Source organism: Betta splendens, chromosome 4 (genome assembly GCF_900634795.4).
Source record: "Betta splendens chromosome 4, fBetSpl5.4, whole genome shotgun sequence".
Taxonomy (NCBI): Eukaryota; Metazoa; Chordata; class Actinopteri; order Anabantiformes; family Osphronemidae; genus Betta; species Betta splendens.
Window position 1 is genome coordinate 31676145 of NC_040884.2, and position 16281 is coordinate 31692425.

At 47.9% G+C, this 16281-nt stretch overlaps 1 protein-coding gene across 9 annotated transcripts in view; it reads right to left on the reverse strand.

The window, feature by feature from the left end:
• The window catches only part of nfic (nuclear factor I/C), a 97977-nt gene that overhangs the window by 57138 nt on the left and 24558 nt on the right, over positions 1-16281 (reverse strand). For all 9 annotated transcript variants that reach the window (XR_008694312.1, XM_029148326.3, XM_029148325.3 and 6 more), the window contains exons 5-8: positions 11587-11661; positions 11038-11112; positions 10788-10920; positions 9357-9478 (exon numbers count right to left, since the gene is read on the reverse strand). Coding sequence is in view for 8 of the 9 variants with exons in the window: in XM_029148326.3 (XP_029004159.1) it covers positions 9357-9478; positions 10788-10920; positions 11038-11112; positions 11587-11661 (405 nt within the window). In the remaining variant the exon portion in view is untranslated. The remainder of the gene's footprint in view (positions 1-9356; positions 9479-10787; positions 10921-11037; positions 11113-11586; positions 11662-16281) is intronic.

Here is a 16281-nt window from a genome sequence, read left to right on the forward strand (position 1 = left end):
TGAAAGAAGGTTCAAAGCAGGATATATTTCCTGAGGAATCTCAGGTCCTTTAACGTCTGCAGCACCATGCTGAGGATGTTCTATGAGTCTGTGGTGGCCAGACACATGCACATTCAAATACAAAGAAGTTAACTGAAGATATGAAATACAATATAAATAGCTTACATCAAGTACCTATTATTACTCCCAAAATAAAAGGTGTAAACAAGTGACATTAACTTAAAATACTGCTAATATATGAATTACTTATATAATTTGTATCAGATAATGTTAAGGACGTTTTGACATGTTGAGCTTGTCACATCAAAAAACGACCACTGTGTAGCAGGTAAAGTCAGATATTTTGGAAGATTTTGCCTGTAAACCTGAACAACTGTTGGAAAGAATACCATATATCTGTGATTGCAGGAATAGAAATAGAATTACTACTCACAGTTAATCTATATGATCATACACAGATTCATGTCATAAAGAAAACTAGATCTTCACTTTAAAAATTAGACAGTAGACAAATCCTTAGTGAGGAGATGAGACTGATAATAAACCCCAGAAGGTAGCAAATTGTACAAGTAATGCACTAGAGGCCTCATCGTAGAAAAAGATTGATGAATAGATGTTGTGAATTGTTCACACCACGCATATAATCAGGGTCATGTTCTGTGAAGTTGGTTTAGACAACATCCAGCATGTTGTACCTGTACATCCATGTAGTAGGCTTTTTTCTGCCTCATTTTAACTTTATATTATCCTGCCTGTGCAAGGAGGCCCGAGGGACAGTTTGTACACTACTGTGTGGACGGTGTTACAATTGCGATAATCACTAAAATGGCGTACCCACATGCACAGCCCAGGAGACGTCCAGGTAAGTAGAAGGAGTTTTCATGTATAGCGTAGTCAATGTACATGCATTAAATACAAGCAGGCACAAAATTTTGTGCTGCCTTTTTGACAGATCGGGACTTCTTTTTACTTTTAAGTCTTTTTCCCCACAGTAAAACATACAATAATTTTTACAGACAGAGTCAGAACTCCAATGTGGCCCATTACACCACTTGAGAGAAGCAGCTTCACTGAATGCAGTTGACATGAGATTGAGCATCACAAAACCTGAATGCAGTGTCACACACACCTACATTTCTGAACACTTTGGGCCCCACAGTACCAATGTTGGTACTGTGTTTTCATGTCTCTGAGAGGGGGTTTGGATGACCACAGCACAGCCAGTGACAGGGCTGATAAACACAGGTTCGCACAGTGGCTCAGCGTGCCTCCCCCCCTGTGGTGTGCAGGTAACAGCCCCGTTTATAGAACAAAGGCAGCCGTTTACAGGATGTCAGCTACAGCAAGGTAGTCAATCAACTGCCTTGTAAGCAGTCCTCCAAAAAGTCTTTTGTGGACATTCTAGTGTGAAGACGATCAAGGCCAGGAAAGCAGCTGGACCAGACGACATCAGCTCCAGACTCCTGAAGTCCTACGCAGGCGACCTGTGTGGTGTAATGGAGCATGTCTTCAATCTAAGCCTCAATTTAAGGATGGTACCACAGCTCTGGAAAACCCACTGTATGGTACCAGTACCCAAGACACCGCATGCTAGGAACCTCAGCAGCTTCAGACAAGTGGCTCTCACGTCCCATCTAATGAAGCCAGGTCCTGGGTCAACTCCACTCCACAGTGGGAACCCACCTGGACCCACTGAAGCTCGCCTACTGACCTGGAATAGGAGTAGAGGACGCCGTCATCTTCCTCCTACACCGAGCTCTTTCTCACCTGGAAAAGCCCGGCAGCACTGTGAGGATCATGTGTTTTGATTTCTCTGCCTTCAACACCATCCAGCCGGTGCTTCTGCAACACAAACTGGAAGCTGGTGTGGTCCTCCATCTGACGGAGTAGATTATGGATTACCTCACAAACAGGCCACAGTTTGTGAGAGCCAGGAACTATGTGTCTGACTTCTGACACTCTGACTTGCAGTATGATGGCCCCTCAGGGGACTGTACTGGCCCCCTTCCCTCTATACCCTCTACAACACAACACAGACAGTTGTGTTGTCTGTTGCCAGCGGAAATACCTCCTGATCAACGCAGGGAAAACAAAGAAGATGGTGGTGAATTTTTTCCGAAGGCATTCTGCTGTCATGCCACAGATGCACATCCAGAAAACAGAAGAAAGTGGACTCTTATGAGTGCCTTGATGTACATCTGAACAATAAACTGGACTGGACTCACAACAACATGCAATGTACAAGAAGGGTCAGAGCAGACTCTACCTCCTGAGAAGACTGCAATCTTTTGGAGTGAGGGGGCCACTCCTGAAGACCTTTAATGACTCTGTGGTGGCATCAGCCATCCTGTACAGTGTGGTCTGCTGCAGCAGCAGCATCACGGTGAGGGACAAGAAGAGACTGAAAAAGTCCAGCTCCGTCCTGGGCTGCACTCTGGACACAATGCAGGAGGTGGGTGGGAGAAGGGTCCTGGCCAAACTCACATCTATTCTGGACCAGGACTCTCACCCACTGGAGGACTGCTCTGGAGAGCAGCTTCAGTAGGAGACTTCACCCTCGTTGTGTAAAGGAGAGATATTGTAGATTTTTCCTACCCGCAGCAATCAGACTATACAATCAACAATGTTAACTACCTTCCACTGTTATTAACTCCCCCTGTATGGTTTCGACTGCAGGGGCTTGACAGGGCCTTATTATAAAACTCCCCCCATCGGATCCGAACCGGCGGGGCTTGACAGGGGACTGGGGACAGGAAAGGAGATGCAGTGAAGATGGAGGACAACACCCGCTCTAAACAGGGAATCTACGGCTCTCACGAAGCCGAGAGGAGATACTCGCTCTCACCGAGCAGAGGAAAACGGCACTGTGGTCTACGTGCACCCGGCACTACGCTGCGACTCGGTCGCGCTAATAAAAACACTTGGCTCTCTGCTGAACCATTACGCATTACGCAGGGAAACAGGAAGAGGGAAGACCCCAAATGCACAACCCAACACATGAATATTAAGTTTAACATAAAACAATTTATTAATACAAAAACCACTGCAAAGCAGGACTCAGCTCTAACACAAAAATGCAAGAGCTAAAAATCACTGCTATGCAGGCAAACACTACTAATCACATAAACACTCCGTAACACTACAGGCAAAATCCTAGCATGAAACACAAAACAATCACTGGAGAAGACTAGGGACTAAAAGACACCACTGTCTAACACAGGCTAACTAAAAACACTCCGATACAACGGGCAAAACCAACTTAAACATGGAACAGTAAAACACAAGACACTCACAAACCTTTAGAAGACAGAAAGGACAGGACATCAAAAGAGAAAGAAGAAAGAGAAAGAGAAGAAAACTCCTCTGCAGCAAAACTCTCTTTAACCTGTAACTTGGTGTAGCATCCAGCTACGACCGCGTACACACTGACAATGGGTGAACCCAAAGGCATGACTTAAATACATCCAGGTGGGTCAACTAATTACACAGACAGGAAATACTCGGGTGATGACCCACACCAAAAACCAGGAGCGCCTCTAGTGGCATGAAGGCAGAACGTCACATCCACACCACAACTGATAACTCACCCACTGCATCAGTGGTTGTGCAGACATTCGCTCTGTGCCATATTTGTGCAAAACTGTGCAATATTTAGATTATATTTACAATATACAATAACATGCATTAGGTTGATTGGCCTCTCTCCATTGCCCATAGGTGTGAGTGCGTGTGTGAATGGTTGTTTGTCTATGTGTTGCCCTGTGATTGACTGGCCCATAGCCAGTTGGGATAGGCTCCAGCCCCCCCACGATGTGAGATAGAAGATGGATGGATGGATGATTATGGTAGTTGCTATATTGTATATTGTGGCCATTATTAAGTATTATGTGATCATGTGTAATAATATATATGCAAAGGTTAATGTATGATTGTATGCACACACCTTAACATTATTATATGTACTAATATTAATTTAACAGTTAACAACAGTACAGCAGTTATTTAGTCATGAATGGTTTGCCTAAGGTGTATTATTTATTTTTTCTATTTATTTATTTGTTTATAACTTGTTGTTTTGCCTCATTATTTTGTTTGTTTTCAGCAGATGGTTACAAAATAGTGAATAGTAGAGTTACTTATGTTTCTGTTTTGATTAACATTAAGTATTATAGTGTTGTACTGTTTGCCTGTGACGGTAATATACTGTTGCTATTTACCAGGTTTTTGCCATCATTTTCAGCAAGATTTATTGTATCTATTTACATTTACAGCTTAAAACTGTTTACCACAAGTTTACTTAAACCCTATTGTTAAATGTTGATTTCAAACCAAAATACTGTTTATACTGTTATTATTTGTCATTGACTTTATGCTATTGTAAGGTTAGGTTAACTTACAGTAGTAAGTACCACCACTATTTTCTTGCCAATAGACTGAACCATGTCCACAAATGGATAAAACCCATGCCAGCAGACTCCTCCTGGATAGACATTGAACAAACATTTTGTGGAAATATTAAAGTTGTAGATCTGCCCTTTATCAGCACCAAAATCAAACATCATAGTTGTTACCAGAACATTAGCATAAAAGCATCTCTGCAAGCCTGGTGGGAGTTTCTTAAAATTAATGGGTCTTCGCTTACTCTTTGCCAAAACACACCTCTCTGGAACAATCCAGACATCATACAAAACAAAAAGGCAATACACTTTCCAACTTGGCATATCAAAGGGATAACACATCTGAAACATGTTTTCACAAGAGACAAGTTTACCTCTTTTGAAGAACTAGTGTCTCACTATGAAATCACTAGCGCCAATTTCTTAGAATACCAACAACTAAAGTCAATACTTAATGCAAAAAGTAAGAATACTGCCATCCACATGCAACCACCACCAGTAATAGAGCGATTTATTGATATATCAGGGAAAAGGACAGTATCCAAAATCTATATCTTAATTTCCAATGTAGACCAGACAGTGAGCCTTCCGATCTCTAAATGGGAAGCTGATCTCAATATCACCACTAATTAGACGTTCTGGAATAACATATGTTCTAATTTATTCAGAATGACAAAAAATACAAATTTACAACTAATACAATACAAAATTCTTCATAGAACTCACTATACAGGACAAAGGATGTTCCAAATGGGTCTCACAAACTCAAATATTTGCCCTCACTGTACAGATAAACACAGCAGATAGATTCCTACATGCATTCTGGTCATGCTCACCTGTGCAGCAATTTTGGCAAAGAGTATGTGAACACCTGTCAACCCAGTTAAGCTGTCCAATCCCAGCAGCCCCTGCACTTTGTCTTCTAGGAGATCTAAGTGGGCTTGATCTAGAGACAAACTCATCACACACACTTCTTTCTGCCCTCTGTGTCGCAAAGAAAATCATCCTCATGAACTGGAAAACTAAAAAAAAATTAAGCATTACTCAATACCTGAACAGCTTGTTAGATTATACCACCTTAGACACATTGTCTGCTTCATCAAATCAATGACCAAAACTATACTCTGATTGATTCCATTTCCAGGTAAGGATGCGTGGGGCTCGGGTGCTGCGTCATGTCTGGCACAGTGGTGGGGGGGTGACTGGTGGTTGGTGGTGCCTGCCTGCCTAAGGAACCGGGACGGGTTGGTGGACTCAGGGCTGGCCGCATGGGTCCCCTGCGGTGGGGGTGTGGTGGCTGCTGGGACCGGCGGCCCTGTGCCGGGGTGGGACCATTTTGAGGGTTGGCGTGTGCCTGTCTCCGGGGAGCCGGAGGCGGGCCTCCCTGCCGGTGTGCGGGGGCGGACCTGGGGGTGGAGACCTGGGTAACCTGCGTCCGGGGGACTCCCTCTGGGGGTGCCTGCCTGTGCCCGGAGGGGTGTCTCTCCCCTGGGGCGCTGCCCCTGCTCGGGTGGGGCGCTGCCTGCCCTAGCGGTCCGACGCCCTCTGGTAACTGCTCGGGCCTGTTGCAGGGGGGGTTGGCGGACTACTTAGGCTAGAACCTTCATTGGGCCCTGGGCGGAGGCTGGCCCTCAATGCACAACCGCAGAGTATGTGTGTGGGTTTGAGTGTCACACTACACGGGGCGAGCATGGGCATACTTGAGCGAGAGAATGGGTAAGTGTGAAAGAAGGGTGAGGATGGCTCTGGCTGTGCTGCGTGTGGCGCCTGGGCAGTAGTACTGCGGTCCCTGGGTCTCGGCTGTCCCTTCCTGGCTGGGGGTTGTGGGGGGTGGTGGGATAGGTAGCAGAGCCAGTCGGGAACCTGGCTCTGCGGACCCTGGTGCTCTGCTTCCCAACTACATTTCTCCGCATTCATCCACTTAGGTCTGCAAGGGGCGTCCTGCTGATGGAGGGACCAGGGCTACTGGGAAGTGGTTCCGTCCCTTCCAAGTGGGATGCTCTGCAGTTTTAATTGCATTAGTCATACACACTTGTCCAGGAATCTGGGGGCTCCTTCCGGGGGGGCCAGTAGACTTCCCATTGATGGCTCTGTCTGCTGGACCCCCCGGAGAATTGGGTATCTCCCAAAGTTCCTCATACTTAGCTACATACACATACATTTAGGGCCGGAGGTGGGCTCTTTCACTGGGGCCTGGGGCTCAGGCCAGTTGTGGCCTCGGCCACTGGCCCTGATGGAGAGATCACCACCCAGTTTTAACTGCAAAAAGACATTTAGGGCGAGGGGGGGGCACTGTCCGGGGGACACACCGTCAGCCAGCGGTTGTGCTCCTGGAGGTGTCACCCACCTTCAGTGCACTTTAGTTCCACACACTCACGTCCAAGCTGGGTTGCAGGGTTCTGGGGTACCTATTTCTACTGCCCTCTGCCTCCCCCGGGTTGGGGGGGTTGGTCGGGGCTCGGGAGGAGCTGCGGTCCCTGCCTGGGGCCACATGGACGGCAGGCCGGAGACCTACCCTCCCCACGAATGTGATCAAGCGAATGGTGTGGGTGGGAGAATGTATCTGAGAGTGCATTGGTTCACGTATGATTGACTAGTTTGTTGTGAGAGAGTCTATGGTGTGTGTGTGTGTTGATGTGATGATGTGTGTTGCACATGTGGATGGGTGTATGCGTCTGTGTTTGTGTGAGTTGGTATGCCTGTGGTGCGGTTGAAGTGTGGGGGGTCCGGTTTTTCGCCCGGGGTACGATGATCGTCTGCCTGGGTGGTCTCTTTTCTGCTGACCCCACCAATTGCTGGCCTTGTGCTGCAGGCCGCTGTAGCGCCAGGGGATGAGGTCGGGCCGATGGGGTAGGCCCCGCTCCGCCCGTGTGGAGGTGGTGGGCTGGGGGCGGGCCCCACTCTGGGCGCGGGGGCATCTTCTGGCGGGCTCCCTACGGACCGTGGGTCCTCGGGCTCTACTCTTTCAGGCCGACCCTCCCGCCGGGGGGAGTGTTTGCCCCTGGTTCTCATGGGGCGGACAGCGTTGACCCCCGGTGGCCCACTCTGGCCTCGGGTGCTGTCTCTGTGGCTGCTGCAGCTCTGCCTGGGGGGCTCTGTGTGGGCGGCTTGGGTCGCAACACCTGCCCTCCTGGAACTGAAGGTGTGTGGGCTCCCTGGCTGCTAGGATTCCTTCCTCTGCTTGCTGGATGGGCGTAGTGGCGGAGCCCCTCACATCACCCTGGCTTCCACAAGTGGCATTGTTCATGCACCAACGTCTGCCTCACCCTTTGGGTGAATAATGATAAGCTACAGCCTTACTAACCTTGTAGTGGGACACTTTCCAAATCCAACTGTAAGTATTATTGATACTTATCACTACCGATATGAATAATGTGTGAATATGGAATTTGTGGTGTTGTATGTCATGACTTTTATTAAGTAGTATGGGATATGTATAATAATGCACATATGTATGTATATTGTATGTATATGTTTGTATTAGTATGTGCACATACCTTAGCACTATTATTGGTATTAGTATTAATCTCCAAGGTAAACCACAGTACAAAAATTGTTTAGTTATGAATGTGTTAGCCTAAGGTACATCCATGCTTCTTATTTATTTATTTTTTTGCTCCGATTGTTTACTTAACAGATTTGCTTGGTTTCAGCAGCTGGTTGCACCCCTTATCCCCCCCCCCCCCCCACCCTCCCGCATACACACCCTAAAGCAGAAACCTAACCTGTCCACCAACACAGCAACATCACACACATTTTGGATTAGCTAAATAAACCATTAAATAAACCATAAATCAGGAAGAGTATATATATTCTATATATACTCTTCTTGTTAAAGCAAAGCTGTCCATCACAATATGGCATTCAGCGTAATATATGCTGCTTGCTTAACTGCTGGACAGAACAAAAAAAAAAAAAAAAAAAAAAAAAAAAACTTACAGTAGTGTATTGTCAAATAAAAACGTATCCATTTCTTTGAACCATTTAGGTGGATCAGATGCACTAAGCCTTCTGGGTAATGATCATCAGCAATCATTTTTTTCAAATACTTCAGTGTTCACACACATACGGAGTTCATCCTTCAACCAACTTAAATACAAATGAGACTGTATTGGCTATTCCAAATTGGTTATTGGTCCCTGGTAACAGGGTGGTGCCCCATAAATTAAGTAATTGTTAATTCAATTAATAATTATTAAATTAATAATAGTAAGTGTTTCACTTACCAAACTATAGACATTTGTCATATAGTTATATATATTTAAGCTAATAACCAAGATTTGTGAATCTAAATTATAAACATAATTGGTATCTCTAATCAGGAGCTATAAATCCAATTATTATAATTTGTGCTCCTCGCATATCCCCAACATCTTTAAGCCAACCGGTTTCCTCAAACCTTTAAGTCAGGGGTGTCAAACTGATGCCATCGAGGGCTACTGTCCCTGCTGGTTTTCCACCTGTCCCTGCCCAAGCTCCTACTGATTACCATAACCAGGTGTGTTCAGTCAATTAAAAACTGGAAAAGCCAACTGAAACACACCTGATCAAGGTATTTAGCACAGAGAGCTGAAAAACCAACAGGGACACCGGAGGACCGGAGCTTGACACATGTGCTATAAGCTAACTCTTACTTATCTGGGCTTACAGTGTAAAAGTATTTTTATTTTTTTGCAAGTATTAACTTTAGTTGCTGATAGTATGAGATATTGGCACTAGTGATTTCACTAAATCTCATCTCTTCATTCTTAAATACTACTTAACATGTTTTCAGTCAACCCCAATTGGAAACTGGTCTGGTCCAGCTGCTTTCCTGGCCTAGTCAAGTATTCCTTTAATGAACTACCGAATCACTATTTCGGTCTGGCTGCGGATACTTGTTTAAGCTTGTGTTTAAAGCATGTATACTATGAAGGTCTTTTTTCCAGAAACTGGATACAGTCTTTATTATTGTGTTACCTCCTTCCATGTCATCTGTCCAGTTCCTAGTGCTGCTGGCCGGTGAGGAAGGTGAGTGGTAATATTCCCCTGCTGGACTGTCAGGTTCCTCCTCAATGGAGCCAGACTTGCGGCGTTTGCTCCTAAAGACGTATAAAAACACAAAAAAATGTAAAATCTTTGGGTTTTTTAATAACATCCTCATGCTTACTTATTCCATTTTCTTTCACTAATCACAAGCCCCTTTTCCTGGTTTTAGAAGACATTTAATAATAATAATTTTATATATAAATATATACATATATATAGATACATATGTATATTTAATATCACTTTGACATCAGTAAGACATCAAATAGATGTCTCTGTAGGTCAAGATTAGAGGTTTTTATACTGCTGTGTCTCCTGAAACATTTACATAAAATCAAACTGCAATCACATAATTATTTTGTATGGCACTTGCAGAATTGTTGCACCTCCATATACAGTGTAACCTACCTGTAACATAGTGTAACCTACGGTTAAATGAAACCTTATTTACATCAAGACATAGAAAGGATCTGTAGTGCTTTGGATGGTGGAATGGGAGCCATCCAGGATTAATGTTCTGCCTACTTATATTTCATACCAGAATCACATTCAGAAGCACGTTTGTTGCCATGTATAGTGAAGGTTTTAAATTTAAGTTTAAACTTCAATATACAAAATATAAATAAACAAAGCAAGCATTGAGTTTTGTTCCAATGTGAAGATCTGCAGCAGCTCTATTAACCTGACCGTGGGAGAAAACCCACGAGGACACAGGAGAACGTGTAAACTCCACAGAGACTCCTGGGCTCCTTCTAGTTCGGAGGCAACAGTGACAACCACTAAAAACCATGTTGTCATATTTTAATGCTGCTGTTACATTTAGTGTCTGCACCGGTTAAGTTGCGCTGTTCTGTGGTGGCGCCGTTCATCCCTATGTAGCGAACAAGATGATTGCGCAGCAAGCAGACAATTGCGGCAGAACAGATTAAGTAACAAAGTAACTTTTAACACAGCGGCACTTAATGCAGAGTCTTCACATGATGGATAAACAGAATTTGTTACTGTTGCTACATCCGGGACACCAGTATTTCATTCTTATGTTCTCATTTGTCACTGTAGCATTTATAAACCACGAGACGAACTTTGTATGACTTGCAGGTTAATCTTGTCTTTGTTTCATATTTATTGCACATATGAAGAAATCAGGGCGCAGTCTTTCGCTTGGTTTGTTTTCTCCGCATTTTGCCAGCAGCTGCGTTATTTTGCTGTCTTGCTGCGGCATCAAATGAGTCTTTTAGTCATTACCTACAGTTATGTTTGAATTTAACGTCAGTTATACTCAACCTGTTGCTACAACAAATAAACCATGATTAATTACAAAGCAGCAAATGTATAACAATTCACACTCTGTGTGTCTGTTACCCGCTGGACGAGGTGCTGGCCAGCGATCGCCTAATTCCAACTGGCTGGTTGACTGACTGGTTGAGGTCATAGGCCAGATGACCCTGGAGCTCCCCCATAGAGAAACTTGGTCCAACTCCGGTAACTACTGGAGCTACACACACAAGGAGAACCCTCACTCTTTTTATTATTTTTATGTAACTCAAGCCCTATGATAAAGGCTGAATTTAGTAGTAGTAATGAGTGAAAAGTAATGGTGGTGTAGGCCTACTTCTTGAGACTTGCACCAACTCAGTGACACTGAAAACTCCTGATGTCACAAAACTCTCCTGGAACTCTGGACCATCTGTGGAAACATGAGATACTTATAAGTCTGTGACATGATTACTATTCAGTCATAAAGTTTCCATTATTCTTTTTATTTCTGTGTTTAATGTGTGGTGCTTTAACTTCGCATTGTGTGGAATCATGATCTTGTTAGGGCAGCAAAAGAGGAGGGGCAGGAAGGCATTTGACCCACTGTGTGGATCTGCACCACTTATCAATTATTTATTAGGAAATTATTTATGATTGTGTTATTATGCTAATTATGAACCTGTCTCTACTGCTCTATTGTAATTTATTGTATTGATAGTCACATTACTAGTAAACTTTACATCAGAGCAACGATTAGTATAAGACTTGAGATCTGACAGTATAGAATTGTTGGCAAAGCCAAATATGAGCTTCTAAACAAGAATTGTAAGCATTCTAGATGTGAATACGTATATGTCTTTATTTTTATCTGTGCCCAAAACAAATAAATGTTCCTTTAATGTACCCATGGTGGCGGTTCGACTGTCCTCCTGGTCCGAGCCCATGCCTGTTTGACCAGGGCTGCTGCTCTGTTCTGCCTCTGTTTAGAGAAAGGAAAAAAGACAAAGGGAGAGACAGATTTATAATATAAAAGTTAAGATATAAATAACTATCCATCTGATCTGATGATCCATCTGGTTATTTCTCGCTTCATGTTCCGGTTGTCATTACTCGCACCTGCCCGTCATTTAGTACTCAGTCCTCAGTATTTAAGCACCAGTATTCACCCAAGCAAACCGCCAGATTGTTGAGTTTCCAAGACCACTTTCCAGCGTTCTCTTATAGCTAACCTGTTGCATGATCCTGTTTGAACCTGACCGCCGATTCCTGCATACACCCTGTCTGTACCTACGCCTGGAGATCTTGGTATCGTTCCCGACTGTCTGACCACGTCTTTGTCTAGCCCTAGTCTGTACCTCTGCCGAGCTCACCTGTGTACCGAACCCTGCATGTTTACTGCTCCCTTTGTGCCTTAAACTTATTCTTCTCGTTTTGACCTGGATCGCCTGACCACGTTTTGGTCAATAAACATTATTCGTTAACCATAATCCTCGTCCGCACTGTGCATTTGGGCCCTCTCTCTGCCGTTCCTGACAGAACAATCTGGCCAGACTTGGACCCAGCCAGTGCCCAGCCTTCACCCAGGTCAGTTACTGTTTTTCCTTTTTCTTTTTCTCTGTTTGTTTTGACCCGTGCACGTACCACGCACCGGAGCAATGGATTTTTGTTGCCCGAGTTTACTGGAGGATATCCGCGGAGATCTCCAGAGACTAGCGAACGAATATGCGAAAGCACCCAGCGTCGAGGCACGTCTCCGCCTAGTGAAACTGGCCATTGAAATACTGAAGGACGAGTTCTGGTGGCGTGAGTACCCCGGAGTGCAGGCGTTTTTTGATGGACTTGAGGGACTTGCGGATGCGGAGGGACTTGACACGCGCTCTGCGTGCACCGTCTGGTCGCGCCTCCGTCGCTGCTCCTGTCGCCGCTCCTGCGGTTCACGTCTCCACTCCTGTCGCCGCTCCAGCAGGTCAGGTTCCTGTTCCTGTCATCGCTCCGGCGGTTCACGTCTCCGTTCCTGCCGCTGCTCCGACGGTCCCAGCCCAAGCTCCAAACGCCACCGTCTCCGTTCGTCCCTTGGACCCAGCTGCAGACACCCAGCCCGCGCCGCTCCCAGCGCCTCAAACGACGGTCAGTCGCAGGCGCCTCAGACGACGTCGGCGAGGGCACGGCTCCGGGGTCCAGGGTCCAGAGACCAGCTCTCCTCCCCGGCAGAGGATTTTTTTGGTTCCCCTGTTGACTGTTCCACGGCCATAGCAGGCATCCCAGACGGCGTCGCCCAGCGGATCCACCTCCACTGTTCCCCCCCGGTTGCGTTCCTCTTTGCCCACCTCATGAACACTGTTGATTCGGCAGCAGACCAGGGCACGAGGGAACAACTGTTTGAGGAGGCAGCCGCTCTCATCCTAAGGGAACCTGCCCTGCGTTAGGCCCTGCACCTCCCAGGCCTGCAGCCAGCAGCAACACCAGATCCTGCGTCTCAGTCAGGTCCAGACCTGTCACGTTCAGAGTCCATTCCAGACCTGTCACGTTCAGAGTCCAGTCCAGACCTGTCACGTTCAGAGTCTAGCCCAGCCGGGCTCGGTAGCTGTAAGCAGCCCTGCCGGCTCCAGTGAGGAGTCCACGAGCATCAGGCTCCGGTAAGGACGCCGTTCCAGTTCCCGACGGCCCGGTAGAGGTCGTTCCAGTTCCCGTCGGCCCGGTAGAGGTCGTTCCAGTTCCCGTCGGCCCGGTAGAGGTCGTTCCAGTTCCCGTCGGCCCGGTAGAGGTCGTTCTAGTTCCTGTTCCTGTCGGCCCGGTAGAGGTTGTTCTAGTTCCTGTTCCTGTCGGCTACCGCGAGGACGCCGTTCTAGTTCCTGTCCCTGTCGACCTCCAGGAGGGGGACGCGCCGGCTGCAGTTCCTCCCGCGGTCCCCGCCAACCTCCAGGAGGAGGTCGCGCCGGCTGCAGTTCCTCCCGCAGTCCCCGCCGACCTCCAGGAGGAGGTCTCGCCGGCTGCAGTTCCTCCCGCAGTCCCCGCCGACTTCCAGGAGGAGGTCGCGTCGGCTGAAGTTCCTCCCGCAGTCCCCGCCGACCTCCAGGAGGAGGTCGCCCCACTATCGGTTCCTGACGACCCCCAGGAGGAGGTCGCCCCAGCATCGGTTCCTGCCTATCTCCAGGAGGAGGTCGCCCCAGCATCGGTTCCTGCCGACCTCCAGGAGGAGGTCGCCCCACTATCGGTTCCTGTCGGCCTCCAGGAAGGGGTCGTTCCTGTTGCCGTTCCTGCTGCAGTTCCTGGTGGTCCTGCAGAGACTTTTGTTTCTGTGCCTTTGTGCGCAGGAGCCGTTCCGGGGGGTGCCGGAGGTTTTTGCGGTGATCCATCTGCACCGGCCGCCGGTGGTCCGGCCACACTCGCAAAGGCAGCTCCTGGTGGTCCGACGTCTGCCGTGTTGACCCCGGCCCCTGGTGATCTGGCACAGATCACATCTGCCTCAGCTCCTTGTGGTCCGGCACAGATCACATCTGCATTAGCTCCTGGTGATCTGGCACGGATCACATCTGCATTAGCTCCTGGTGATCTGGCACGGATCACATCTGCCTCAGCTCCTGGTGGCCCGGTCCCGGCCACGCTCATCTCAGCTCCTGGTGGCCCGGTCCCGGCCACGCTCGTCTCAGCTCCTGGTGGCCCGGTCCCAACCACGCTCGTCTCAGCTCCTGGTGGCCCGGTCTCGGCCACGCTCATCTCAGCTCCTGGTGGCCCGGTCCCAAACACGCTCGTCTCTGCTCCTGGTGGCTGGGTCCCGGCCGCATCTGCATCGGTTCCTGCTGGCTCGGCTCCGGCCACGCCTGCATCGGTTCCTGGTGGCTCGGCTCCGGCCACACCTGCATCGGTTCCTGGTGGTCCGGCCCCGGCCACGTCTCCACGTCTGTCTTCGTCTCTGGTCCCTGCTTCGTCTCTGGTTCCGGCCTCGTCTCCACGTCTGTCCTCGTCTCTGGTTCCGGCCTCGTCTCCACGTCTGTCCTCGTGTCTGGTTCGTATGCCGGATTGGTGGCCTCGCCCTCGTCACCTCCTGCCGGTTGGGTGGCGCTGCCTCCTGCGGTCACGTCTGCCTCGGCTCCGCCGTCGTCGGGGCCGCTCGCCTGGGGAACCTCCTGCCACGACGATGGCGCGGCCTCTGCTGTCGTCTTCCGCCGCGACTCTGGGATCCCCAGAGCATCTCTTTCGGGAGGAGGTTGGACTCAGCTCCGCCCTCCCGGACCGCGCCAGCCGTCGTGGCGGACTCCCCTGCTACCTCCCTCTAGAAGAGGGGGTTTCTGGGTCCCATGGGGCCATTGGGGACAAACTCAGATGGACTCTCTGTTTCTGGTTGTGGACTCATAATGGACTTTTGTTTTGACCCTCCTCCAGTCCTCCCTCTGCCCACCCTGCTTGTATGCCTTGACGGGGTGGGATTCGGTCCCTCCTCCTGAGACCACACTCCGCCCGCCCTGGTTTGGGGGGGGGGGCCTCCGTGGGCGTCGTGGTAGACGCCCTAGAGGGGGGGGTACTGTCACGATCTGGGTTTTTGTTTTATTCTGAAGAACTCTGGTTTCACTCGCCACGTTTCGGTTTCTTGTTTTATTTTGTAGTACTTTCGGTTTCTGTTTCCATCTGGTTATTTCTTGCTTCATGTTCCGGTTGTCATTACTCGCACCTGCCCCTCATTTAGTAATCAGTCCTCAGTATTTAAGCACCAGTATTCACTCAAGCAAACCGCCAGATTGTTGAGTTTCTAAGACCACTTTCCAGCGTTCTCGTATAGCTAACCTGTTGCATGATCCTGTTTGAACCTGACCGCCGATTCCTGCATACACCCTGTCTGTACCTACGCCTGGAGATCTTGGTATCGTTCCCGACTGTCTGACCACGTCTTTGTCTAGCCCTAGTCTGTACCTCTGCCGAGCTCACCTGTGTACCGAACCCTGCATGTTTACTGGACCTGATCTTGCCTGCTCCCTTTGTGCCTTAAACTTATTCTTCACGTTTTGACCTGGATCACCTGACTACGTTTTGGTCAATAAACATTGTTCGTTAACAATAATCCTCGTCCGCACTGTGCATTTGGGCCCTCTCTCTGCCGTTCCTGACACAAATAAGGATTTGTACAGTTTCAATTTCCTGTGGCTCCTTACCAGTGTCACTAGTGTAAGCCTGGTCTTTGACTGTTAACCACTCTACTCACTAAATTTTTAATGTATAAAGGAAAACTTTACTGATTTTCAATTGGAGTTGACCAAAATGATGTCAGGTAATATTAAGAATGAAGGGACACTCAGATTGCTTCATAATTACTATGAAGAGAAGTTATCATTTATTCCTCCGGTAAGACTACTTGGCAGATGGTTAACCATGGGCTCAAAAACTACAACTAGTGCTTCTCTGTACCTGCTCCAGCAACAGTGAGACTGAGAGGGGCAGAGCCAGCCTGCTGGTGCACAACTGCTTTGTCCGCTATTATTTATTCTTGCATACGCGTACAGCACTAATATTTAATGGCTGAATGAACCGCATGGAGGAGTACAAGTGAGCCGAAAGCCGGCATTCAGTAGAGGCTCTGATATGTTTCAGAGGCTTTTTGCAGAGG